At 56.9% G+C, this 24,688-nt stretch overlaps 1 protein-coding gene across 1 annotated transcript in view; it reads right to left on the minus strand.

Annotated features, from left to right (window-relative positions):
• Positions 1-1,005: 1,005 nt before the first annotated feature.
• LMCD1 (LIM and cysteine rich domains 1) overlaps positions 1,006-24,688 on the minus strand; it is a 30,391-nt gene continuing 6,708 nt past the window's right edge. Inside the window, exons 2-6 of the mRNA XM_058678395.1 lie at positions 15,310-15,398; positions 12,423-12,678; positions 7,409-7,744; positions 2,232-2,447; positions 1,006-1,500 (exon numbers count right to left, since the gene is read on the minus strand). Of these exons, the coding sequence (XP_058534378.1) occupies positions 1,342-1,500; positions 2,232-2,447; positions 7,409-7,744; positions 12,423-12,678; positions 15,310-15,398 (1,056 nt within the window). The 3' untranslated portion in view covers positions 1,006-1,341. The remainder of the gene's footprint in view (positions 1,501-2,231; positions 2,448-7,408; positions 7,745-12,422; positions 12,679-15,309; positions 15,399-24,688) is intronic.

The raw sequence follows: 24,688 nt of genomic DNA on the forward strand, positions 1-24,688 counted from the left end.
AGGAGTCCACGGGGCAGGACTCCTGTTTGTGTGCTCCGCAGTCCCTCGGGGGAGAATTGGGAAATGAGCAGGGCAGGTTCCACTGGTGCGCCTGGGAGAGACCAGCAGTGCAGAGGCTGCTGGAGGTGTGCAGTGGGGCAGCACAGAGCCTCGGTGGGAGGAGCTGGCCTTTGATAGCCAGCCCCTGCTTAGCCAAACATGGCGGGACTGATGAGTGGGATCCTGTGCCAGTCTGGGAGAAATCGGGGGAAAGTGGAGGGTCCTGCGGCCAGCAGGGCTGGGTCTGGAGGGACGCACCTGTCAGGGGCTTGCCCTGCAACTCGCTGGGCAGTGGGGTGGGGCCATGCTTGCGGCTTCTCTTGCAGATCAGAAGCACCGGAGAGCCCAGTGGCTGCAGGTGCAGGGCCAGCCCTGCTGTCTCCATGGCTGCCAGGCGCTGTGGCAGCACCGTCAGAGCCCAGGGATGGGGCTTCCACCGGTGAGAGGCGGCAAGAGAAAAGCTGAGGCTTTGGGGTGGACAGGAGGCCGGGTGCACCTGTGCATTTTGGGTGCTTAAATCCCCCAGAGCAGTCCACCCTCCCCTGCCGCCCTCCTTTTAACCTGTGGTGAGGGAACCAATTCTCACCAAGATCAGAACGGGAAGAGAGAATCTGGTCCCCAGGCCCTCCTATGGGGCTTGCTCTGTGTTCTGCTGGCAACACTTAAAGGTGGAGAAAAATCCCAAACGATGCCAGGTCTGTCTGCTCCAAGCGCCGTGGGCAGCTGAGAGGAGTCCCTGCTAAAGAGTGGCTCTGCTGTTCCTGGGAGGCTGTGACATGGAGCATGTGGCAGGCGGCATGCTGGGAGTGTCCTGCCTGCCAGGGGTTGGCTTAGGTGACGGCTGGGTGTGGAGTCAGTGGCCTTGACTGTGCCCTTTGCAGCCCTGGGCTTCAGTGGGTGCTGCCAGATCTGCTTTGACGTCAAGAATTAGATAATGGTGCACGTGCACTCGTGAAACTTTTATTGGTATGCTCATCAGGCCGGAAAGAGCTGTTTATTTAAAATTCAGATTCCACTTAGGACAAGAGGCAACAAGAGACACAGTTGGGATTACACGCTGCTCCTGGGGTTGGAGGCTGCTCCTGGGGTCACTGCCTTTCCGGCACCTGCACACCCCACTCGGTCCTCGGCTCTCAGCATATTTCTGGACTGGAAATCTCAGGTCCTTGAGAAGCCCCCATCACCCAGCCTCCAACAGAGACCTGAACGGATGCTGTCTGTGGCTGGGGCGCTTCAGTGGGCCTGGCCTTGCTTCTCAAAGCTGGGGGGGTGTTCCTGTGGGTTGTGGCTGGGGGTGGGCCTTCAGGAGCGCACAGACTTGCTGCAGGTGGGACACAGCAGCCGCCCCTTGGTGACGATGTATGCGCGGCCGCTCAGTGGCTGCTCGCAGCCCTCACAGACGAAGTGCTTCCGGTGCCAGGCCAGGTCCTCCACGCGCTGGAAGTCCTCTGAGAATATGATCTGGGAGCGGGGAGGGGGACACGCGTGACTTCCATATGCCACTCAGAAGATATGGCAGCAGTGGCCACTGCTACAGGGTAGGCTCCTCCCATCCCCTGCCATTCTGGTTATGACCTGGTGGGCCCTTGTGACACCTGACTCAGACCCAAGGTTTAGACAAAAAAGGCTCCTCCTTGCTGGGGGATGTTCTGCTGTCCCAGCACCTGAGATGTTGGGGATGTGTCAGCGGGGGTCACACACCCCTGGGAATGCAGCTCCAAGGTGAATGAGCCACCAGGGGTATGGGCAGGAACAACAGCTGCGAGGTCCCATGGGACCAGGAACCCAGTGACCTTAGGCAGTGGCCAGCATGCCGGCCAGCGGGCCTCAGATGGAGCAAATGGGCTGATGTTCGTCCCCAGGTCTGGGATTCTGGCATCCTCTCCCGTGGGGTCTGACCTGTGCTGAGGGAATTGCTGTACACAGAGGCCTTGGGACATCGGAGAGACAGCCTCGGTGCTGACAGTCCCTCGCTGCTCTGATCCCACAGGGCCTCCCCTTGGCTGCCATGCCCCTCCCTTTACATGCCATGCTGGACCCTGGGACCCCAGCTGCTGTGGGGGCAGGCCAGGTTCCATTCCTAGTGCCATTGTGGGGGTGGGAAACTGATGGCACAGTGAGCAAGGACCAGGCTAAGCCCCCATCCAGACAGGGCAGCAGACAGAGGCTGGGAGCAGGGCTGGGGTCCTCACCTCATCGCAGCCCGAGCATCGGGGCCGCAGGCTCTCGCAGTAGTGGCGGCCACACCAGGGTGCGCCATCCTTCCAGAAGTAGATGAGATCGACCAGTGGCTCGCGGCACTGGGTACACACGAAGCAGGTGGGGTGCCACTGCTTGCTATAGCCCGCCCTGTCCGAGTAGACCACCGGGCTGTCGGCTGGGGCTGTCCCCTTGCACAGCTCACAGACCTAGAGGGTAGGGAAGAACACCAGGCCAGGAGAGGCCGTCAGCTCAGTGCCAGGAGCCCACACCCTAGCCCCACCTCCTGCATGGCCTGGGGCTGGTGGCTGCACCTGGGTGTTCTGTTTTTAGTAAAATGGACTGACACTATTGCTCCTGGTGAGTTGTTCATGAGGACTAAGGTGATTTACTGAGTGCAGTGTCACCCATGTTGCTCGTAGGACCCAGTGCCCAAGACCCCCAGAGGTCCATGTGAGTGCCAACTGATGACATTTGCCATGAGAGAAACGGCATGTTAGAAATGCGAGAGTTCAGTGAACGCGCCGATCATCTGTGCGAGCACCAGCACTTCGTTCTAGGATGTCAGTTATTTCTAGAATTCTGACTCCACTCTCCCTGCCCATGGGAATGCAGGCCCCAGAGACCACGGCTGTGGGATGCCCTGACCTTCAATGCTGTGAGAATCTGAGATTCCTGGGCTTTTTTATAGGCTCAATTATGATTGGCTAAAATCTCCTATTTGTAAGGGCTAGAATAGAGCCCTAAGGCCCAGAGGGCTGAACTACCCTCCCAAGACAAAGGTGGGCAGTGTTGGAGGCCTGGGTTTCGTCCTGTGACACCGGCAGGGATCACTCTGCCTACCTGTGCAAGGCAAGGTGTGGTTCTGGGCATTCAGCGTGAGCCCCTCCTTCAGCCCCCTCAAGGGATGGAGTGGCTCCCCCTGCTCCCAGCCCTGGTGGGGCCTCAGGGTGTTGGTGGCTTTGTTGGAACTGAGGCTGCCCCTTGCCCTCCTGGCGTCTGATAGAAAAGTCTGGGCACAGGAATTGATAAGGCCCCCAGGTCTGGGACATGGTCGGGAGCCACAGTTTGAGGCCTTGCTATTGGAAGGCGTCAAAACACGACCTTCTGTGGCTGCTCGGCACTGATGACATCACCCTCTGGCTCCCTTACAACAGAAGCCAAGCAGAATCCCAGGAATGCTCCCACCCCAGACTGCTTTTAAGACACCTCATGTGGCCCGCCCCAGGGCCCCTTCCCCCGTGACATGGGGCCTGCCGTGGCCTCTTCACACGCTCCTGATTTTGTGGGGTCAGAGCCAGTCTGGAAACATATTTCCAGTACTGGCTGCATAACCTGGCGTGCAGACTTCGCCTCAGTCCCCTGGGAGGGCAGGTGTGTGACCCGCCTTGCAGAGGGTGGACGGAGAGCCCACGTCTTCCCATTACTGCTGTGTGGCAGCTGGAAAGGTGCTGCAGACTGTGGCCATAGGTGCAGGTGAGAGCTGGGGGGTCCTGAAACAGGTTTTTTGTTGTTGTTGTTGTTGTCGTTGTCATTAAATTAAAAATAATTCTGGCTGCTAGCTCCATGCTGGTAGAGTGTAGCACTGTTTGCCAGGAGGTCTTTGTAACACAAAGCTTGGGGTGGGACAGCAGCAGGTAGGCTCTGGCAGGGTGCCTGGTGTGATAGTCAGTGAGGTCCTCCTGTGCCTTACCTAACCTGTAATCATGAAGCAACTAACTCGAGGCTAAAACCATCTCTCACAGTTCCTCTTGATTAGCACACAGCCCCTGGTCGGCAGCCACCTCCGGCCCATGCCTGTCTTGGGGTTCCATAGGAACAGTGTGGCTGTGTATGGGGTTTGCTCTGTGGCAGCTTTTCAGCTTCATGGGCTGAGCTGAGGAGTGGCCCTAGGTTCCCCCATATCCCCTCCCACCAGCCTTCCAGATTCAGTAACTGCCCTGGACCGAAAGAGCCAACCAGTGTGCGTGAGTCAGCGGGATCTTACGTAGCCCCCAGGGAGGAAGAACAGCGAGGGCCATGCAGCCACACGAGAAAGCATTTATAGCATACAAAGTGGGATAGAGGGAATTTTCCTTGGAAAAAGATCTCCTTGAGTGTCGCCAACAAATTACTATCAAGTGGGGAGCAGGCGGCTCTTGGGGGCCTGGTAACCGTGGTGACACTGGGCAGCGGCAGGTTCTTCCCCATGCCTCCACCCGTCCCAGGAGAGAGGGCTCAGGGCGCAGGCAGGGCCAGTGGCAGCAGATTGCCCTGTACGACTGGCGGGAAAGGCAGCCAGCCTGGGCTGCAGTCAAACACCTACTCACTCACACACTTCCACATTCCCACTTGGTCCACCCCGCCACCAGCTGCAGAAGCTTCCATGTGGACAGCAGACCTGGGCCAGAGCTGCCGCGCCCTCCCCGCTCCTGCATTCTTGTGGGGAGATGGGGGTGCAGAAGCCAGACTGCTGGCTGGCCCCTGCTGCTGTGGGCTCTGAGCCCCCAGATGGCATGGCCCTGCCCATGGAAAGGGGCACCTTCATTCCTCCCCTGCACCAGAGAGGCAGAGGGGTAGGGTGCAGGGGTTCCTGTGTGGCAATGGACCCTCACAAGTGAAGCAGAGGGGACATTAGAGGCTGCGTCCTCACTCTGCCCGGGTGTAGAAGGGCGGAAATTCCTGGGCAAGATGACCAGACCCAGGGAGATCTGAATATTGAATTTCCGAGAAAATATGCAGTCCACGGCCTCCAAACTTGGGGAGAACTGCTAAGCATTGGGGCATGATGACCACGGGTGGTGTCCAGGAGGGATGTAGGAGGTGGGACGTGGGGGCTTTGACCAGACCCAAACACGAGTGCTTGCCAAGCCCTGAAGAAGCTGCCTTGCATAGAACCGGGGTGCCGCAGTGCTTAGCACGTGGTAGAAAGGCTGAGGCAGCACCACATGCTGCCCTCACCCTGGCCAACACAAAGACATGCATGTGTCCCAGCTGGGTGGGGCCTGCCATCCAGGCCTTGTGCCAGCACTGCCAGACTCCAGGGAGCTGGGCTGGACACTGCGCTCCTGCACCCACTGGCGTGCTGGTTCCTTCCCTGCAGTGCAGGTCCCTCCTCTGTCCCCGGTACATTAGCCCCAGCCCCACTCACTGCTGTCATGAAGCCATGGAGATGGAGCCTCTGCCACATGCCTCCTCCCTCGGGGACAAACCAGGGGGCTTCCTGTCCTCTTCCATCTGAGGTTCTGGGGAGGGGACTGCACTTTGCACATCCACCTGATGGGACAGCCTGTCCCTCAGAGAGGAGGGCTCTGGGTCTGTGGGGCCACCTGCGGGAGGGAACTCCGCATGGGTAAAGTAGTGAATAAGCCTCTGCCAGCTGCCGCGTGAGCCCAGTGAAGGCTGACAGTCCTATGCCCACACAGCATGGCTCACACTGGCAGCTTTCAGACCTCTAAGCCACAAGGCCCTCTTACTGCCTGTGTTTCCGTTTGGTGGGAATAGGGACAGCAGTGAACATAAACTCACGTGGTGGAATCCCCATGCTGAGCCCTGTAGCCTGCTGTGGCACTGGATGGTGAGAGTGTTCAGAGGGGTACCTAGGTGCCCAGGCACTGCCATGTTCGTAGTGATATCCATGACCACAAATACCAGCACAGGAGTTCCTGGCAAGGTGCTGCATACTACCATGTAGCGCTCTTCCCTTTGAGCCTGAGGGTATCAGGCCAAGTTCTTTGCTGCCCTGAGCACACCCACATTCTCACAATGGACGCCCTGACTCCTCGTCACAAGGTCACTGCCCTGAGCTGGTGAGTCCCCAGGCTTTCTGCCTGGCTGTCTTCCGAGAAACGACAGAGTGTGGGTTCACAGGATGGCCAGTACATGTCCACCTCCTGCAGCCACCCCTGGGGACTACAGTGCCACCCAGGAGCAGGCTGGTGCCCACGCTGACTGCAAACTGTAGAGCACTGACCCCATGTCTTGGCAGGGCAGGCCAGGGCTGGGTGGCTCGGCACAACACGTGGCAGGAAGAAAGCTGGGCATAGGTTCTGCTCCTGGAGTCTTCAGTGCCCTGATGCCCAGATTCCTTCCCTGGAGGGTGGGGCTATTCAGGCATGTGCTAGCATGTAGACCCTGGCCATCGGGGCCAGAGCAGGTATCCAACAGCAACACAGCTGTGCTCTCACCACCTGCAGGCCCATGGCCAGATGCTCCCAGCCTCCAGGATCCAGCTCAGGTCACATCTGTGAGACGACAGTGTCCTTGAATGTGGACCAGATGGCCAACATGAATCCAATAAGGGCATAGTTAGCTCCTGCGTGAGGACAAGGCAGGTGAGGAAGCAATCATGTTCCGGAAGCCAGCCCAGCCATCACGCTGCTGTCCCCAGAACCCCGCTTGTTCCCATCCCGGGAGCTTGCCATCGCCTGGCTCCCAAAGCCATTTAGATGCTTCCCAGAGTCCCCTGAGAGAGGGAAGATGCTGCAGCAGCCTTTGCTCCAGTTCCAGGCCGGACAACTCTGTGAAGCTCACACAAGGATAAGAGCCGTCTCAGACTGGCTTGCTCATAGGAATGGCAGTTGGGGAAAGTCCCAGTGGCATCAGGACTCCTTCCCATCTGACACCCTCCAGCAGTGAGATAGCAAGGGCTTCCATGATGAAAGCCCAGGGCAGTCTCCACTCTGAGGACATCACCCTCTGATGGCCTGGGCCTGGCAGATGAGATGGGAAGGATGGTTGGGTGGTAGCCCAGCTCTAGGGAACCCCTGCTCCATCCCCCTTCCCAGCCCTGTGCCCCGGCCCCAATACCACACTGTCAGCCAGCCTCTGACTGTCCCATGCCTCCTGCAGCTCTGAGTTCCGTGTACACCTGCTCATATCCACTGAAAACCAAAGCCTTGGGACCCACTGCCTGCTCTTCCTGGGGGCAGTTGGGCCCTTGCTTCCTTGTGGCCCGGGCTCAGAGCCCATAGTAAGTGCAAATGCCCTCCCTCTAAGCTGTGACAGTGTAGTTGCCCACAGCCACCTCCTGCAGGCCTCTCAAGAATGGTGCTTTACTGGAGCTCAAATGACTGAGCAGCAGGTGCATTCTCAGTGCCAGCCTGCAGGGGCGAATGCAGAGCCCAGCCACCCAGCCATGTCCCCCTGTGCCTGAGCACCCACTGTTGACCCCTGAAGAGGAGACACTCACATATTCCACTTCCTTGCTTGGGTCGCCCAGGCTGCCATTGGTGGTGGGTGCTGCTGGCTCTGCACCCTCTGGCTTTTCCTGCTGCTTGCCCTCTTCCTTGGGCAAGCCACCCTGGCCAGGGAGGGCCACCTCTCCCACGCCCAGGGCCTCACTCTTGTACTGCTTGACAAACTCCTCCATCAGGGGCAGCTCGGCCTCTGACAGTCCACGGCAGCGGGAGGGGTCCTGGTCGTAGATGGGGAGTTGGTGCATGAGCTGGCGCCGGCGGTAGTAGGCACCCTCGGTGCCCGTCACGGGCTGCTTCTCCTGGGGGATGAGCTCCATGTACTGTAGACCCTAGAGAGGAGGTGGGAAGGAGACTGGATCAGTGGACAGGAGGGCTGCCCAGAAGCCACCTGGAGCCCAGGCCGTGGCATTTCCCATCTAATCAGCAGCTGGAAGGCACACAGCCTTTGTGCTTTGCCTGGGCGTGGTAATCCGTGCCCATCACAACTGAGAAGGCACGGATGAGCATGAGAATGTGGGAGAAGCCTCGGCCCCTGAGTGTGCAGGAAACTGTCTCCATCACAGTGGCTGTTGCCATGCAAGTGTGGGTGTTACAGGTCATCCACACTTGCACCATGTGCTCCAGACTCTGATTTCAAAAACATTCTAAAAGGTGACGCCCTAACCCATGGCAATGAGCTGCATTTCTCCTTCTGGAGTTTTTTCTGTGTTTCCCGAAGCTAATTTGGATGTGATTTCTTTATGTGTGTGAGAATGCTGGTTAAAACGAGGCCCCATTCGGTGGCTCTGTGTCCCCAGTGGTGGTGACAGCCCATGCCCCTGGCATGTGACATGTGGTTCTGACATGTGAGAGACACTGCATTTGCCATTGTGTTCTCCACCTGCTCATCAATTGGCTGGTTCCCCGCTAGCTGGAGAAGCAGCGCTGTCTTCCTGTTGCGACATCGTTCTGGGGAAAAGACCCCTGTTGCTGCTGTTACGGGGGGTAGTATTGGCAGGAGACATCGTAACGGGCACCGGGGTCTGATAATTTATCATTCTGAAAACATGCAGAAGATCCTCCTTGCAGTCGACAGGGCCTTGAGTCAGCAGTGTTTCCACGTGGGTGTGGATGTGAATGGCTGAGTATGAATGTTAGTTGTCCCTGCGGGCAGTTTGTTCCAGCCTGGGTCCCAAGCACAGATGAAGGAGCAGATAACAGCACATGGAGCTGTGAGAGACAAACTGACCTGGGTGGCCATGTTGTCAGGTCCCTGATCCTGGTCCTCAGCCGGCCAGGTGCCCCTTGGCCCAGGGCCACTGCCACTTGCAGCTCCCTGAACCTGCCTGCTGCTGTCTCTTGGGACTGGACTCAGCTGGAACTGTAGGAGTCGACTGGTGGCTCCGAATGACAGTGGTCATTTCCAGCTGTCTGGTCTTGGGGAGCTGGGAGGAGAGGCTTGGGGAGGGAGCTGCTTCAGAGTGCTGGGGCGTGTGGTATATGAGTCGTGCTCTAGAAAAGGGAGAGGCAAGGGCCAGTGTTGTGGGTTAACAGGTTCAGCACTGCCTGCGACACCAGCATCCATATGGGCACCAAATGAGTTCTCTTCCTAGCTGCTCCACTTCTGAGCCACTCCCTGCTAATGCACCTGGGGAGCAGTGGCAGATGGCCCAGGTCCTTGGGCCCCTGCACTCGTGGGAGACTCAGAGGAAGCCCCTAGCTCCCAGCCCTGGTTCTTGTAACCACTGGGGAGTGGACCACCAAAGGGAAGATCTTGATCTCTAGTTCCTCTCCATTACTCTGTCTTTTCAAATAAATGCATCTTAAAAATAAAGGAGTAGCAGGTGCCGTGGGTTCCTGTGGGACTCAGAGTGAGGGTGGCTGTGGACGCTGGGACTTTGAGGAATCTAAGGGACAGATGCTGCTGTTGGAGGTGGGGCAGTTTCAGTGGTGTCACCACGGTCGCCCAGCAGGTGTGACAGAGCTGTCAGCTCTGGCGCCGGGGCAGTGAGCTTTTCTCTGTTGCCCACAGGGCAGGGGTGGTTTCCAGGACAGTCTTTGGGGTTTCATTTTGTCATCACTTTAGGGCAGGGTTCCCGGCACTCAGGGCTGCACCTCTGGCCTTGTCTGCCACTTGCTGCTCCGCGTACAGCTGCCCCTGGCTCTGCTCTGACTGTGGGTGTTCATGGCTGTCTCTCTGTTCTGGTGTCGCGACCAAGGCTTCCAGCTGGTCTCACCTACCTAGCCTTACTCCCTGGTCACAGTTGGGACAGACACTGCTAAGTGACCCTTCGTAGGTTTCTCCAAACCCCCTGTGCACAGCCCCCTGGGACATCAGGATTAACTGTGGGGACTTGAGAAGGGGGTGGCCAGTGCTAGGGAGGCTGGGTGCCGCTCTGACTCTGTCAAGGCTGCTCCAGGTCTGAGCAGAAGCTCCCAAGGCTGGACCCCTGGGAAAGTGGGTGGGGCGGTGCTGTGCCTCCAGGCACTTCTGCATTCTCTGTTACTCCGCCATCTGGCAGGGACCGACCTGGCTGGGAGCTTCCCAGGCAGGACCTGCTTTCGTCAGGACAGCCATGAAAGCTTCAGAAGCACATGGAGGGGGTAGGGCCCGAGTTTTCTCTTCCCCATGCCCCTGCTGCCAGCCCTGGATGGTAGAGGAGCTCAGCTGCACAGGTCGACCCCAGCAATGGAAGCCTGTTACAGGGCTGTGCTGGGATGGACCCTGGGGTGGAAGGTGGGCTGAGGGAGTGGCCCCCACACAGACTGGCAAGCAGCCTAGACACCCAGGACTCACTCAGCACCAGGGAGGGGTGAGGCGTTCAGGGGATGGGCCCTCACCCTCCAGTCCTGGCTCAAGCTTCTTCCCTGTGCTTGGAAGATGTTCCCTAAAACTGTTAACCCAGGGCACCCACTCCTTCCTGCCTCCCCTCCCTTCCTGCAGGTTCTCTGGCCTGACCTTAGGCTTGGGAGTCAGTGCCCTGCATTCAGGACCTGGCTGGGCCACTCATGTCCACTGTGGGAAAACTGGCTGGTCCAGGCCCTGCAAGCCTCAGTTGCCCCTCTTTGGGTAAAGCAGCACTGGACCCCTAGGTGGGTCCCTGTGGCGAGTAGATGGTGCTGCTGGTATGCGGTGAGCACCCCGCCTACTCGCAGAATGAGAGATGAGGGCCAGTCCCAGTCCCCACACCATCAGTCTCATTACTGCTGGGTGATAGAGTAGGGATAGGCAGGAATGGTGTGCGTCCGTAGCCCAGGCAGGGCAGCCAGAGGGCTCTTCCTGGCCATGCAGCTCAGAGCAGGGGCGGTGCTCAGCACCGACTCCTAGGGCGACTTTTGGCTGGTAGCGCCCTAAGCCTGCAGTGGGCTCCTCCTGGAGCCCCTGGCTCCACTTCCTGCCCGAGAGGTGTCCCAGGCCTGGCTTCTGGACTGGATGTGGGTTCTGTTGTCTGAGACCCCTCCGTGGCCTGCGCTTGGCGAAGGCAGTGAGGCCTGTGTTTGGTCTCCTTAGGAATCAGTTCCCACCCCACATGGAGGCTGGGTGAGCGCCTCACGGCAGACAGCTAAAGTTCTGCCTGTCCTCACTGCATCTGGAAAGGACTCCACTCCCTCCCCCATGTGGCTATCTGGGATTTGGACTGCCTGGGGTGGGGGTGGGAGTGTGGCTTGCTAACACCTCCTGTCCTGCTGGCCGGGAGTCACTGCTGGTACCCCTGAGGCAGCACCTGGCTTACCCACACAATGGACCTTCCTACCCTGTCCAGCATTTCTCAGTCTCTGAACTGTTGTCATCATGCACCTGTCTCAACTGTGGAGTGACTTCAGTCCACAGCCCACACCTGGAATATGAGGGTTCTTTAGGAACTCCCTGGATGATGTGTGTAATCTACAACCATGCACGGACTTCAAAACTTTGCCACAACCTTCTGAGAGCCTGGCATCTCTGGTCTAGAGGCCATACCACACCGGAGGTCATTACACCTGCTGCATGTGCTGCTCCTGCACCAGGGGCTGGGGGTCAGTCTCAGGGACAGACGTGGTCTGCTCTTCAATTCTCTCCAGCATGGAGCAGGAGTTCACAAGGGTTCATTCCAGCTGGTCACACAGAACAGCAAGAAAACGCATGGTGGTAGGGTAGGGGACCATGGGGGACCCGAGAGTTCCAGGGAGTGGTAGGAAAAAGCAGGGCAAAGATGCTGGCAGGGAGGCTGTGGGGAGGGCAGAGGCCTGGGGCTGGAGAACACGAGGTTGGTCCCACAGTGCCTAGTGAGGGGAAGCTGCCCCCTGGCACAGCCTGCACACCCCATGGTCTCCCTTCCTCCTCCTCTGCCAGCAGCTCTGGAATTGTGGAACTTCCTGACCTCACCCTGCCCTGGCCACTGTGGAGTGGTCAGCCCTCAGCCTTGTGGCTGCCCTTTTTCAAGGCAGTGATGGCTGTACAGACTGCAGCTGGAGGAGCATGGACCCAGAGCACAGCCCTGGAAGGGGCCTGCTGCTGGGGTCCCCTTGACGGCACTGGAAGGCTCCCTTCTGGTGTCTGTGGGACCAGGCCCAGCACAGGGACTTGTCATGACATCACAGTTCCTGGAGAGTAGCACAGTGGGACCCATGTGAGGCACTTGCTCCTCCCATCTGCCCCCGACTCCTGCCATGGGAAGCTGTTTGTGTTCCCTTTCTCGGAAGGACTGAAGAGGCCCCTCTGCTCTCCTGTGGGCTGGTGGTGGACACATCCCAGTTCTGTGGGGAAAATCAGCCTCCTGTTCATGGAGACACCCCCTCCGAGTGATTAGCCAGCCCTGCTCAGAAGGGAAGGGGGGGGGATGTACGTGTGAGGGCTGGAAGGCCCTGGGGAGTCACACAGACCCCTGTGCCCAGTGCGTGGTGCAGAAGACTGAAGCCAGCTAGCAGGGTTGATTCCACTGCCATCCCTTCCACCGTCCTAGCCTTGCCCTCCCACTGCCTCATCTCTAAGGATCAGGAGCGCCCAGGTGGCTGTTACTTATTAAGGTAAGGGAGCGGGTGTCTTACCAGTTTCTGGGTGACCCCCGGGGGTGCCCATTCGTAAGTTACGGTGTCAAAGGTGGGGTCCTTGCCGGTGGCAATGGGGTTGGTCATGATCATGCGGTTCCTCTTGTAGACCCGGACGCCGTCCCCGCCCTTCACGCGGGCCGTCAGGGTCGAGTACTTGGAGTCCATCAGCAGGCGGCCGATTTTGCGATCGTCTTCCAGGTCGGAGCTCAGGCAGTGATCCTCCTGGCTGCACTTGCACGACCTGCAGATCTTCCTGGGGGTGAGGAGAGGAGGTGAACACATGAGATGGCCCTCTGGATGAGAGAGGCAGGGTCTCCGCTGGCTGCCTCTGCCCTGCTGTGGAAGAGGACTCAGCTTCTGGCTTTTGCACCCTGGGAAGATCAGCAGCAGGCAGAGACATGAAGAGGCTCTGGGCCAGGACACCACTTTTGAGAAGCAGCAGCCTTTGTGCCAGACTGCTTGCCCGGGGGCAGTGTGGGACATGTGGCTCGTGGGTAGAAGGAGCAGCTTGTGACACTCCAGCTGCTGCTGGTGTGCCTTGGGGCCGTGCCGTTGGTTACCGCTCTGGGCCCACAGCTGTGGAGCCGAGTGCATTTACGTATTTACTCCCTGCTCTGGCGCTTGACCAAAACTGCCTGCTAACCCTCGCTCTAAAGAACTATCTCCTGAGACCTAGGAGTCTGCATTTCAGCCACTTGCAACCTCTTTAGCGTGCACCTGAGAGTACAGGGTGGTGTTTTTGTCCCGAAACCTGTGGACAGGATGCGCTGGGGGATGGGGTTGGGGGAGTAAACTGGGAAGCAGCCAGTGAGGGTCCTGGGAGGGCTGTGGACAGGCCTCCTGAAGCGACGTTGCCAGTGATGAAACGAAACACTTGCCCTCTTGCTGCTGAGGCTAAGGGTGGTGAGGTCGCTGTGCTGCATGTCGGCTGCTACAGTGCCTTTGCTGTCAGAGCTTGAGGGAAGTGAGGGAGTTGGGAGAGACTGCCAGCACAGGGAGGGCCGGCAAGCGGGCGGAGGGGATCTCAGCCAGGAGCCCAACTTGCATGAGCTGATTAGGCCGGGATGGAGTGGGGTCCACCTGCGATAGGGTACAGCAGGAGTTTCCAAATGAGGCAGAGCCACCTGGGAAGGTTCCTGATGGTCACACAAGGGAAGGGGGGCACTGCTGGCTCCCAAAGGCTGCCCAGAGCAACCCTACACATGAGCAAGGTGCCCAGGTCCCTGTGCTGGTGTAGAAGGCCTCAGCCATCACGCACAAGCCCATAGGAGCTGGCACAGGAGTGGGAGAGGCAGAGGAAGCCAGGTTAGGACTGGAGCCAGACCAGGTGCCTTGGGCCTTTATGGTTGGGGCACAGAGGCACAATGGGTTGCACATTTTTCTTGTGCACCCTGTGGGCAGCATGGCATAGGAATGTGCTGGGGATGGCTCATGGGGTCAAGGTCATGTTCACTGGGCTGTAAACTGAGAAACATCAGAATCGGCCCCCCAAGGGACCACTGTGATGCCAGGTCTGACCTCCCATGGGCACAACCAGACGTGGAAGCCACTCCTGACCCACTGAGATCTCAGGAGTGTGGGCTGCTGTGGGCGAGCTTGTGGAGATGCACTGGGAGATGGTCAGGTTGACCAGGTGATCCTGAGCGGTTCCTCCTGTTCCAGTGCGTCCTGCTCCTGCTGGGACTCAGTAGCTGCGGGAGAGCCCCTCCCATCCAGCTCACTCTTCCAGGCATGGGAACCGTGGGGGACACTCAGAGGCCTTCAGGCACGGTCAGCCTGCAGGTCAGCCTGCAGGTCAGCCCTGCCTGCCCTGAGCTGCCGAGAGGGGAGTTTCCTGTTCAGCCAAGTTGGCTGGCAGTCTGGGCACCAAAATATCTTCCCAGCAACTGGAAGAAAAAAATGGATGTTTGTTTTGGTAGCTACAATGTTGGCTGACACCTGCATCCCGTATGGCAGAGCCTGATTGAGGCTTAGCTCTGCTTCGGACCCAGGTGCCTGCTGATTTGAGTCCTGGAGGCAGCAGGTGATGGCTTTCATGGCCCCTGAAGTCCACATGGGTCACTTGGGTGGAGTTCCAGGCTCCTGGCTTGGTCTGGCACAGCCCCAACTGTTGTGGGCATTTGGGAGTGAACAAGCAGATGGAAGACTTCTCTGTGCCTCTGGTTTTCAACCACATACAGTTAAACTCTTTAAAAGCACCCGTGTGGGAGACCCAGAAAAAGCTCCTGGCTCCTGGCTTTGGATCGGCTCAGCTCCAGCTGTTGCAGCCACTTGGGGAGTGAATCAATGGACGGAAGATCTTCCTCCATCTCTCTTCTTCTCTGTATATCTGACTTTCCAATAAAAAAAAAAAACTTTTTTAAAAAACAGCCACTCCTGCAGTCTCAGTGGAGGTCAGGCAGGATCACTGAGAGGATCCTTCCCAAAGTGCTCCCCACCTGACAGCCCAGACACCATGGCACTGGGGGCACCCACGTCCTCCTTCACAGGCGCAGGGGTGCTAGCATAGGGACACTGGAGACCTGTGCAATGTGACACTCTCGCCCTAGCTGATGGAAGAAAACACCACAGATCCAAGTGCTGTGCAAGGGCCCTGCACAGAAAGACTTTCATTTCTGCTCTCCACACCCACCACTGTGCTGGTGTTCCAGGAAGGGGCTCCCAGCCCAGGGTCCAGCCCATGCTTGCCCACGTCTTTCTGGAGCAGTCCCTGGCTGGCTGGGCTTGCTGGCCTCTACCCAGAAACGGTTTATGAAGTGAGAGATTGTCCTTCTGATCTTTGCTTCTCCAGGACCCTGCCCTTGTTTTTGATCGGGCCTGCCAGGTGAACCAGGGCTGCCAGCACCCTCTTGCCTCCCTTTCCAGGGCCGATGGAATCTCTTACCTCCATGAGTGTGGCTCAAAGCCCGAGCATGACCCCTTGCATCTCAGACAAGCCACGCCTCTTGCTGCCTGCTGCTGGCCCAGAGACATCTGGAAGAGGAGGCAGAAAAAAGGGTGTTATCCTTCCACACGTCCTGGACAGGATGCTGGACTGCTAAAGGACGTGGTCTGCCAGCAGAGCACTGTGTGGGGCTGCAGGGACTAAAAGCTGTGGGCTGACACTGCCAGCCAGGCAGAGGGAGGACTGTCCGGGAACAGATGGGGCCATGGGGCAGGCAAGCCCAGTGGCCCCATCCTGCCCAGAGAAACTGCATGGTGGCCACGCCTAGCTGCCTGCGCTGTCACAAACACCAAGGCTGGTGGCTTGCCCTTCCCTGCCTTCACTTGTTGCTGCCATGGAATCTTCTGGTGTTTTCTCTTCCTAATTTATTCCTGATTTACTGGTAAGGTATGATTAAACCAAAGCCACAGGTACAAGTGTGTGTGATGCTGAACGGTGTAGCCTGAAGTGCAGTTCACGCTGTTCACACATGGACAGCTTTGGAAGCTGAGCAGTGAGTGAGGTGGCTTCTGTTGTCCCGTACCAGCCAAAGTCAACAGCACTCACTGGTGCTGTGGTCAAACCCAGATGGCTCTCAGACGGGCCATGGTGATCAGCACGCCCCATGAGAGCCTGCAGGCAGTGTGGGGCCCACATTGGCCCCGCTGATTCAGAGCTAGTGTTTTAACACAGATCCCATTCCATTAACATTGAGAGACGAGGTGGAGTAGCACCTGGACACAGTGGCCAGGAATCTGCACATCCCTAACTCTCCTCTGGCGGGGGGAGGAGCGGCGTCTGGCGCACCCGGTGAGATGAAGTTGGGCTGCTCACATCCTGTGAACAGTCAGCGGTGTGCTACGCTCAGTGTGTGACCGTTCCCAAGCCTTCGTGACAGGCTTGCACTGGAGAGGGGAGGTGCACAGTAGGTGGCCGTGTGCTCTCGCCTCGGCCGTACGTGGACGTGACGTTGTGGTTCTTGCACCTGCGTCGGGCCGGACGGAGTCTGCACTGCTAAGGGTGAGGGTGCACATATGCACCAAGCGTTGTCATCATGCCTGTGAAAGGCACTTCATGAGGCCCCCTGGATAGGTGGTCCTTAAGATGTATCTTCCTGTCCTGACCCTCCCAGGACTTTTGCTAATTGTGTCTTATGCATTTGCACAGGGGACTTTTCAAAGGGGAAGTGGGATTACAAGGTTAAGCTTAGTGTGGTACAAAAAAATCTGAAATCCATGCATAGGTTTTCTTGTACCGTTTTCCATGCCCGTTCTGAAGGCTTTCACGTGTAAACACAAGAATAAAGGGTAGAAAAACACAAGCAAGCAGAGGCCTGCATGTTCTGTGGACTTGCTGTGGTGCTCCCCAAGCCGGCTGGCAGAGCCAGACATCTGCCCTTGAAGCCAGCTGCTCCTGTCACCCGAGGGCAGCAGACAGCAGGAGCCCACAGGCCAGCAGCAGAAGGTGAGACTGGCGGGACACTCCACATGGGTGCTGGGAGCCCAAGGGGTTCTGGCTTCTGTCCTGTGAGGACAGTTGCAGGGGACAAGAAAATATGTAACCTTGCCAGGAAGCAGTAGACATAGCTGTGAGGCCACCCTGCTGGCTGGCTGTGTGACCCAGTGAATAGTCCTTTGTCCACTATGTGCCCTCCACTTAGCAGCCAGACAGGCCCGCCATCTCCCACAGAGAAAACTTTGGCCTTGTTTACTGAGGGGGGTGGAACTCCAGCCAGAAGCAGTACAAAACCAGAGATGCAGGTTTATAAACAGCAGGCTCTGTCTGCGTGTGCGTGTGTGTGTGCGCGCGCACACACACACACACACACACACACACACCATCATTCCTTCCCAGGAGCCAAGACCTGGGAAGAAGTTTCTGGAATGCAGCCCCCAACCCAGCACTGTGTGGGCATTTGCTCAGGATGGTGGGATGTGGCTCATCTGGTAGGGACTTGGAAGGGCTGCACTGAGAGGCCCTGAGTGGTGCACGGAGCAGGGCTCCATCTTGGGACTTGTCTCTCTGGAGAGACACACAGGGACAGTCATCGCCAAGAGCCAGGGCAGGGGCAGGGAATGGCGAGGGGCCCATGGCGCCGTGCAGCATGGAGCTTAGAGAAAACAGCTCCCAGCCAGCCTCCTCCTCCTGGGTGACTTCTTGTCTCATGACTGTTTTGCATCAGCAGGGTTGGTGTAGCTATTTGAGGTATTTACTGTCACTAAAACGATCCCAAACTTGGAAGTCAGGTAGGCCAGTGATCCCCGCAGTGGCAGCTGCCAGTCCACTTGTCACGCACTCTCACTTACAAGGATACCTGGGATGTGTGATACCCAGCAGGTGTGACTGCTGCTCCTCCCCAACAGGTCTGAGAGTGGACATGCAGGGTGGATAAGTGGGCTGCCCATCAGTGCCCAGGGGCTGGAGTGGGGGGCAGTGCCTCCTCTATCTACTCTGATTGAAGCAAAAAGCAACTCATCTTTCCCATCACTTTACACGACCTTCACAATTCCTTTATGCTGTGGGGGACCCTATGAGAGAAGGACTTTGATGAGGAAGCCGAGGCCTCACGCTGCTGCGGTGCCAGGCTGTCACACTGGGCAGCTGCTTCTGTTGGATCCGCCGTGATGTTTGTCACCCTAGGCGTGGCACTCTATAGTCTGCAAAGCATGTGGAGTCCCATGCCTCAGTGGGTTTTCGCTGATTTGAGGAGATCGGTAAGAGAAGCGAGCTGCTGAGGGCACGAACCTTGCTGTGTTGCTGAGTACAAAAACAAGAGCGGAGCCCATGGCCAAGAGGCAAGTCACTCCCAGGCTTAGTCCTGCTTCCCAGGAGTGTGGATTTGGGGCACTGGTGCCACAGTTCAGAACCCCTTGTGAAGGAAGGATGAAGGCTGCTGGACACAGGGGTCACTGGGCTTCGCTGACAGGGTCCTGCTTATGTGTCCAAATGTCTCCTGTTTCCTTGACCAGTTGGGTTTGTGGCACTGCACACTCTGTGGGACCAGCGCGGCCCTCCCCTGCAGGTCTGCAGGGATGCCCATGCAGGGACGTGTTGTTTTCCAGGCACTGGGCTAGACCTGAGCTCACCCTGTGGGTGCTGGGGATCCCCAGCCACACCCCAGACCTGGGAAAGCAGGCACTCTATGGTGGGTGATTCTGACGCACACCCCGAGTCTGGCAACCATAGACACGTGTGGGAGTGTGCTGCTGGGGGAGTGACTGTCTGACTTAGTCCTCAGAATGTCAGACTTAGTCCTCAGAAAGCCAAGGGCGCCAGGACAAGTCAGCTCCCCCAAATTTCAGAGTTCTCCGGGAATCAAATGAAAGCTTGAATACAAGCATCTGTGAATGCTGAAATCCACACTTTAATTGAAAGAAGACACTGCAGTTATAAGCCAGGAAGTGGTTTTCCAGATAACTCATGAATGAAGAGTCAGAAAGGGAGAGCTGGGAAGGACTGCACTTGAGCAGGCGATAGCCACACTTGTTCCTGAGTCACTGGTTAGCACACAGCTCACCTGGACCAGCACAAGAGCACACTCCAGCTCGGCAGCAAGGGGCCAAGCGCGACGTTGCCCAGCCCTGTTGATCTCTCAGGGAAAACACTGCTGCTGTTCCAGGGACCACACTTGGAGTTGCAAGGAACTCTGCCATGCTTCTTAAACTTATGTGCAAATTAGAACTCCTGGGGAACCTTGAAATGCTTCCAAGGTCCAAGCCACATGACAGGCCAATTTAGCAACCATCTCTGGGGTTCCTCAGGGAACCCCATGACCCCTGTGGCCTCAGACTGGGTCCTCCTCTGCTCCGGCTCAAACTTGAAGGTCCTGGGCTCACTGGTTGGGAATCCTTGCTCACTCCTGTTGCCTGGGTGCCATGGCCAGGAAGGTAAGAAAGTGCAACCATGATGGAGAACAGTGTGGGCTTTTTTGGGATGCACACCCAGGAGTGCACACCTCAGATGCACCTACAGGCCCACTTTCACTCACTCCTTCCAACAGCTCAGAGACACAGCCCCAGTGTCTGTGGTGGTTGCTGGGTGATTCGGGGATGTGGCACACTCCCACATTTGACCTAAGGGATGGGAGCCCTGGCCACCGGGGAGTGGCCAGGGCAGACAGAGATGCTTCCCGGGCCTCCATTCCCTGGCAGGTGTCCTCTGGGGTATGAAGGGAGCTCTCTGCATGCCTCCAGTGGGACTGACACCTTCTGTTCATCCTGTAGCTCCCTCTCCACTGCCCCAAGTTCTGGCTGCAGCTTGTGGCCATGAGACCCCTGTTTCCCCAATCATGGCCTTTTCTGGGGACTTGTAACTCGGATCCCACATATACTGAAAGTGGCTGGCCTCCCAGTGTAATGACCACAGCAGTGGGATGTGCAGAAATGTGTGTGTGTGTGCACATATGTGTGCATGTTTATGCATGTGACTACTCAAGTACAAGTGTGCATGTGTGTGTGCATGCCCGAGTCTCCCAAGCTGTGGCTGCCCTTGGGCGTGTCTGTCCTTCGTCTGGACAAGCGTGGCGTGAAGAAACCCCTCTGGTGTGGTTCTCTCTCCCTGAGTTGTGCAACGGAGATAGAAGTGCGCAGACTAAACAGAGATTAGTCCTGTGATTGACTACGCAGAACTCTACGATGGAAACTTGGGCTTTGTTTAAAGCTCAATCCTATTTAAAGCAACAGGATGCAAACACAATTGGTGGATGCCAGGCCGATGGCAGAGGGCCTCACTTGGCAGGACTTGGGGTCAAGGTTCACTTTCTTGTTACATTGGTGTGTAAGATTTATCCCGGGGTGGGTAGGGAGGGCTGAGTGGAATGGAGAGTCAGGTGGACCTGCCTCAAGACAGTAGGAGTTTTGGGGGTCCCAAATGAAATGCTGAGCAAATGCTGAACCAAAGACATGCTTTCGTGCTCTTACGTCAGAAATGGAGTTCTCTTTCTACATTTCGTCCTTTCCAATTTCCTTCCTTCTTCCCTCCCTCGCTTCACTTTTGTCCCTGAAGATTCTTGCTCTAAGGTCACCTGTAGGAGGGCCTGGGTTTGGGGCCCATCACACTCTGTCCTCTCCGCAGGGGACGGGGAACAGGAGGAAGCCTGAGTGCTGTGGTGTCGGAGTGCCCTGTTCAAGTGAGGTTGCTGTAACACCTGGGAGTAGTGATGCTGGCACTCCTATCACGGCCTGTTGTTCCGTCATGGGTTTGTGTAGAAATTAAGCTCTGTGCGAGTATGTATGTGTTGGAAAAAGATTAGCCTGGGCCAGACAGCCGAGGGGGTGGTGACGGCGAAGTGTGCGTAGAGCAGACGTCCCCTGGGCTGCCTTGCCCAGCGCCTGACAGGGTCCCCCGTGCTCCCGGGTTACTGTCAACCGGCATCACACAGCAGAGCCCGGGCATGCTGGGCCAGCCCACAGACAGGATTATCTGTGCCCCTTCCCCTTTGCTTTCCCTTCTTGCCATTTGACTTTTGGATGATTTCACTTTCATATTTTTAGCACTTGCATCAAAAGACGGGCCAAGAGATGATAAGAGTCCAATCAGTACATTTTTCAAGGATTTGCAACCCTTGGAAAGGCCCCATATGAGGGACATGGGACAGAAGAGCCACAGAAGGGCTGTGAGCTCATTCTTCCAATGGGGGCCGGAGGAGCTGAAGATGGGGAAGGGAGTGGAAGTAGGGGGAGTCCGGGACACTGCTCAGCCCGGCTCTTTCTTTCCTAAGGTGCTGAGGCTGCAGTCACTTTGTGTAAGAGCAGTAGGGGACCAGGAACGTAGTTTCAGGCCCTAAGCTGAGCAGTTTGTGCCTGGTTGACGAGGCTCATGTGCTCAGGAATTCTCAAGTGCTAGCAGTCCAGACCCAGCGTGTAGCTGCCTTTGTCTAGCATTTGGCTGGCAAGGCAGCGGTGGCATGGGCGGGCAAGAAGGAACTGGGCTCAGAGGCCACCAACTCCTAGCTGAGGGCTCGTGTCCATGCACCATCATGTCCACAAAGATGTCAGAGTCTGAAGACTGACCTAGGGTTGGTTTTCCTCTCATGCCAGCTGCCTCTTAACTAGCTAGAAACCATGAAGTGTGCAAAGAGTGAGCCACACAGCCAGCCTGGGGGGCGGAGACATGCTAGTTTGGAAAGTCAGCCTTAGACTCATCAGTGAAAAGATGGTCCTCTGTCTGCTTCCACCTCTGGACTCTATGGCCACGCAGGGTCCCCAGGGGCAGGCGCTGCTCAGCTGTGGAAGGGATCCAACCAGGATGAGGTGGGGGCAGGGCTGGTCTAGTACTGTCTGGTTTTTGTTTTTTCTGTCTCAGACATACTGTGCCACTAGCCCCAAATTGGTCACCTACTCCAGGGAATCTTATCTGCAAATTTACTAAATAGCTTTGGGGAAGTCAGATAAGAGAAAATGAAGTCCCCCTGGGCACTCCCTGCTTTTTCCCCTCCTCACCCCATTTACTAAATGGGAACAAGCAGTTGGTGTCCCCAGGCCTCCAGTCTAAGTTCTTGGCTCTTAGAGTTCATAGACTGTCAAGTGCAGAACCACGGAGCTCCAGGCCTCCTGCCAGCTCAGCACACCTCCAAGGTCGTTTACGACTCCCTGGGTCTCAGTAGCCCAATGTCTTAAGAACGTCTTCCTCTAAGAATGTCACTGGGTCCGTGTGTCTGAATTCTAAATTTGCAGCATGATAGCTCTTTCCAAGGACAACACACTTTTATGGGAGCTAATTTTGGAACTTGGGGAGCCTGAGCAAACCAAGTTGTGGGTTTTTCATCTTGCTTGCCTGAGTCTTAAAAGGAAATGTGCTGTAAAAGGACAGTACCATTAAAAAACTGAAGACTTTGTGCAAATGATGCAAGCTGGGAATCTCACACCTGAATTCCTCAAACTTGTGTGACAATGGAAACATATACACATAGACACACACATGTATGTGCACACGCACACACACACACACTCACACAGACACACATGGGCAGGAATTTCCCTCACTAGCTCTGCTGTCTCAATGAATTGCCTGCTGTGTTTCACAGTTGTGGCTTTGGCAAAATGTTTTCCCATCTCAACAGTGTCTCCCCTGTTCTCTCCCCTTTGCTGGTGTATGCTTCTGAAATTCACAGTAAATGTGTGCTTTCTAGCTCAAACCTTTCACTCTGGCTTGAATTTTTTCCTGTCTGCTTACCCCAGCTGGACTGACCACACGTGGGCAGGGGCAGGTTCTTGGTGCAGGAACATCACAGCCCCAGGGTAGGAAGGACCCCACGGAGCGCACCAACTAAACTTCCTAAACCCCAGCTCAGCAGTGCACAGACCAGCAGATGACGAGTCAGTCTGCTAGAAAGTCCACCCACTCCATGGCCTCACTTGCAGTTCGCCTCACCCCACAGATCTGAAATACAGAATGGTAGCCACAGGAGCCTGTGACTGCAGAAGATTCTCCCCTGAATGGATTCTGAACTACTCACTTCACTATCTCCCCAGCGCAGGGGAGGCGCCTCATCGCCTGTGCCTCGAGCCTGCCCACGCGCACTGCTCTTGGCCTGCACCTCGTTTGTTGTCTGCTGAACACTCCCCTGCATGGACTCAGGAAGACCTGTCCCTGCACACCCAGGGGTACCCTCACTGTGTGCACGGCGGAGAGGCCACCCCTCCTGCTGGATCCAAGCAGCTCACCTACTTTCAGTGCCTCGTGCAGCCCTGAGCACACAGTAGGTCTTCAGGAAATGCTGACTGAGGCCACTCCTTTGACCGTTTTTGCAGCAAAAGGTCTCAGGTTCCAGATCCTCTGTCTGACACCAGTATTGCAGGGGCCTCAGGAGGAGCAGGAGCCACCCTAGATTGTTTGCTTGTCACTCAGCACCCTGGCAACTATGCTGTGTCCTCCCACTCCATGATGGGGGCATCGGCTCCTCGTAGATGTCTACTCACATGGGTTCAGCCTGCCCCTCTGCTCTCACTGTTACCCAGTGGCGTTGGAGCTGCTGAAGGCTCTGGGTGCCGCAGTGAGGGACCCGCCACCTGGCCTCGTTGCCCTGCTAGGTCCCGGGGCTGACTGCGAGAACTGCCCATGATAGCACACCCGTGATGCTGTGGAGGCTGCCAGGAAGAGGAGAGGCTGCAGCGACTATGGCTCAGTGGTGGGCGTGTCTACGGAGCCACTGCCTTCACCTGTGGCCAAACTCACAGCACCTCCCTAGCACTGGGAACACTGCCCGCACAGAGGCGCTGGGGGTTGCATTTCCTGCATCTGATTCACGTGCATTATGACACACAGCCCCGCTGAGTCTCAGTCTTCTCACCTACAGACTGGGCTGGTTGTAAAGGTGAGGAGAAAGGGATGTAGCCCAAGGCTTGGGGTGTGGTCCATGCTGGGTATGGGCAGCTGACCTTGGGACAGCTGTGTGTGCAGGGTTTCTCTGTGCCCTCCTCCCCCAGTCATGGGCACCACGGGGCTGGAGCTGCTGGTGGCAGGGCTCTGAGCAGTATTGGTCGGTGTTGAAAGCAGAGGAAGACACTTAGGAAAGGGCAAAATTAAGGTGATTAATTGGGCCATTCAGATTTTAGCAGCCTGTTTTATAATGCCAGTCAACGAAGTAGGTTCCCTCCCAGCAAAACTCAGAATAAATAGGCTTCCTTCGGGTGTCTGTGGCCAGCACGCTGTCAGAGGCTTGGCTGAAACTGTATGGAACTGAGAGGCTCTGATTCAGGGAGCTCTGTGGGCTGGGCCTTCTCAGAATTTCTTGCACTTCAAAGACTGTGCACTTGGCAAGCACTGGAGCACTTTCTAGCTCTTTCCTGAGTTCAGTCAGTGTGGCTGAAGAAAGGCACAGCTTTCAAACCTGTGCAGATGGGAGCGTTTGCCCTGGCCCTGTTTTGGCATAAATGTTCATCAGGCTGTAGCCACTTCCCTGAGCTTAGGCCCTGAGCGAAGTGTGGTTTTGAATACTTGGTGGCTGGTTTTCTGCCGACTTCATGATCAGGTCTGGGCCGGGGACACTGCCGGAGTCTGTTCCTGTGCCAGGAGTGCCAGGATGGGTCCAGCAAGTTGTCCAAAGTGGGGATAGGAAGCAGAGCTTCCACTGAGGCCCCTCTGGGTAGGCAGTCTCTTGCACAGACACGCTTGGCTCAGGGTCTGTCTTGAAGTCGCTGTTGTGTCTTAGCCTGGTTCAGCACCATCACCAAGGCCCTTGCTCTCCTCTCTCTCCCTCCCCACTCCACCCCTGCCGTTCTCCTGCTCAGTGGGTACAGCACCAGACGGGCCCCACGCAGGCACCAGAAGAGGGTCAGGTCTGTGTCATTCTCCTGTGTCCTGCTGGGGGACAGGAAGAATGGAGCTGCCCTCGCCTGCC

The sequence above is a fragment of the Ochotona princeps genome, chromosome 21, assembly GCF_030435755.1.
Source record: "Ochotona princeps isolate mOchPri1 chromosome 21, mOchPri1.hap1, whole genome shotgun sequence".
In the NCBI taxonomy this organism is placed as follows: domain Eukaryota; kingdom Metazoa; phylum Chordata; class Mammalia; order Lagomorpha; family Ochotonidae; genus Ochotona; species Ochotona princeps.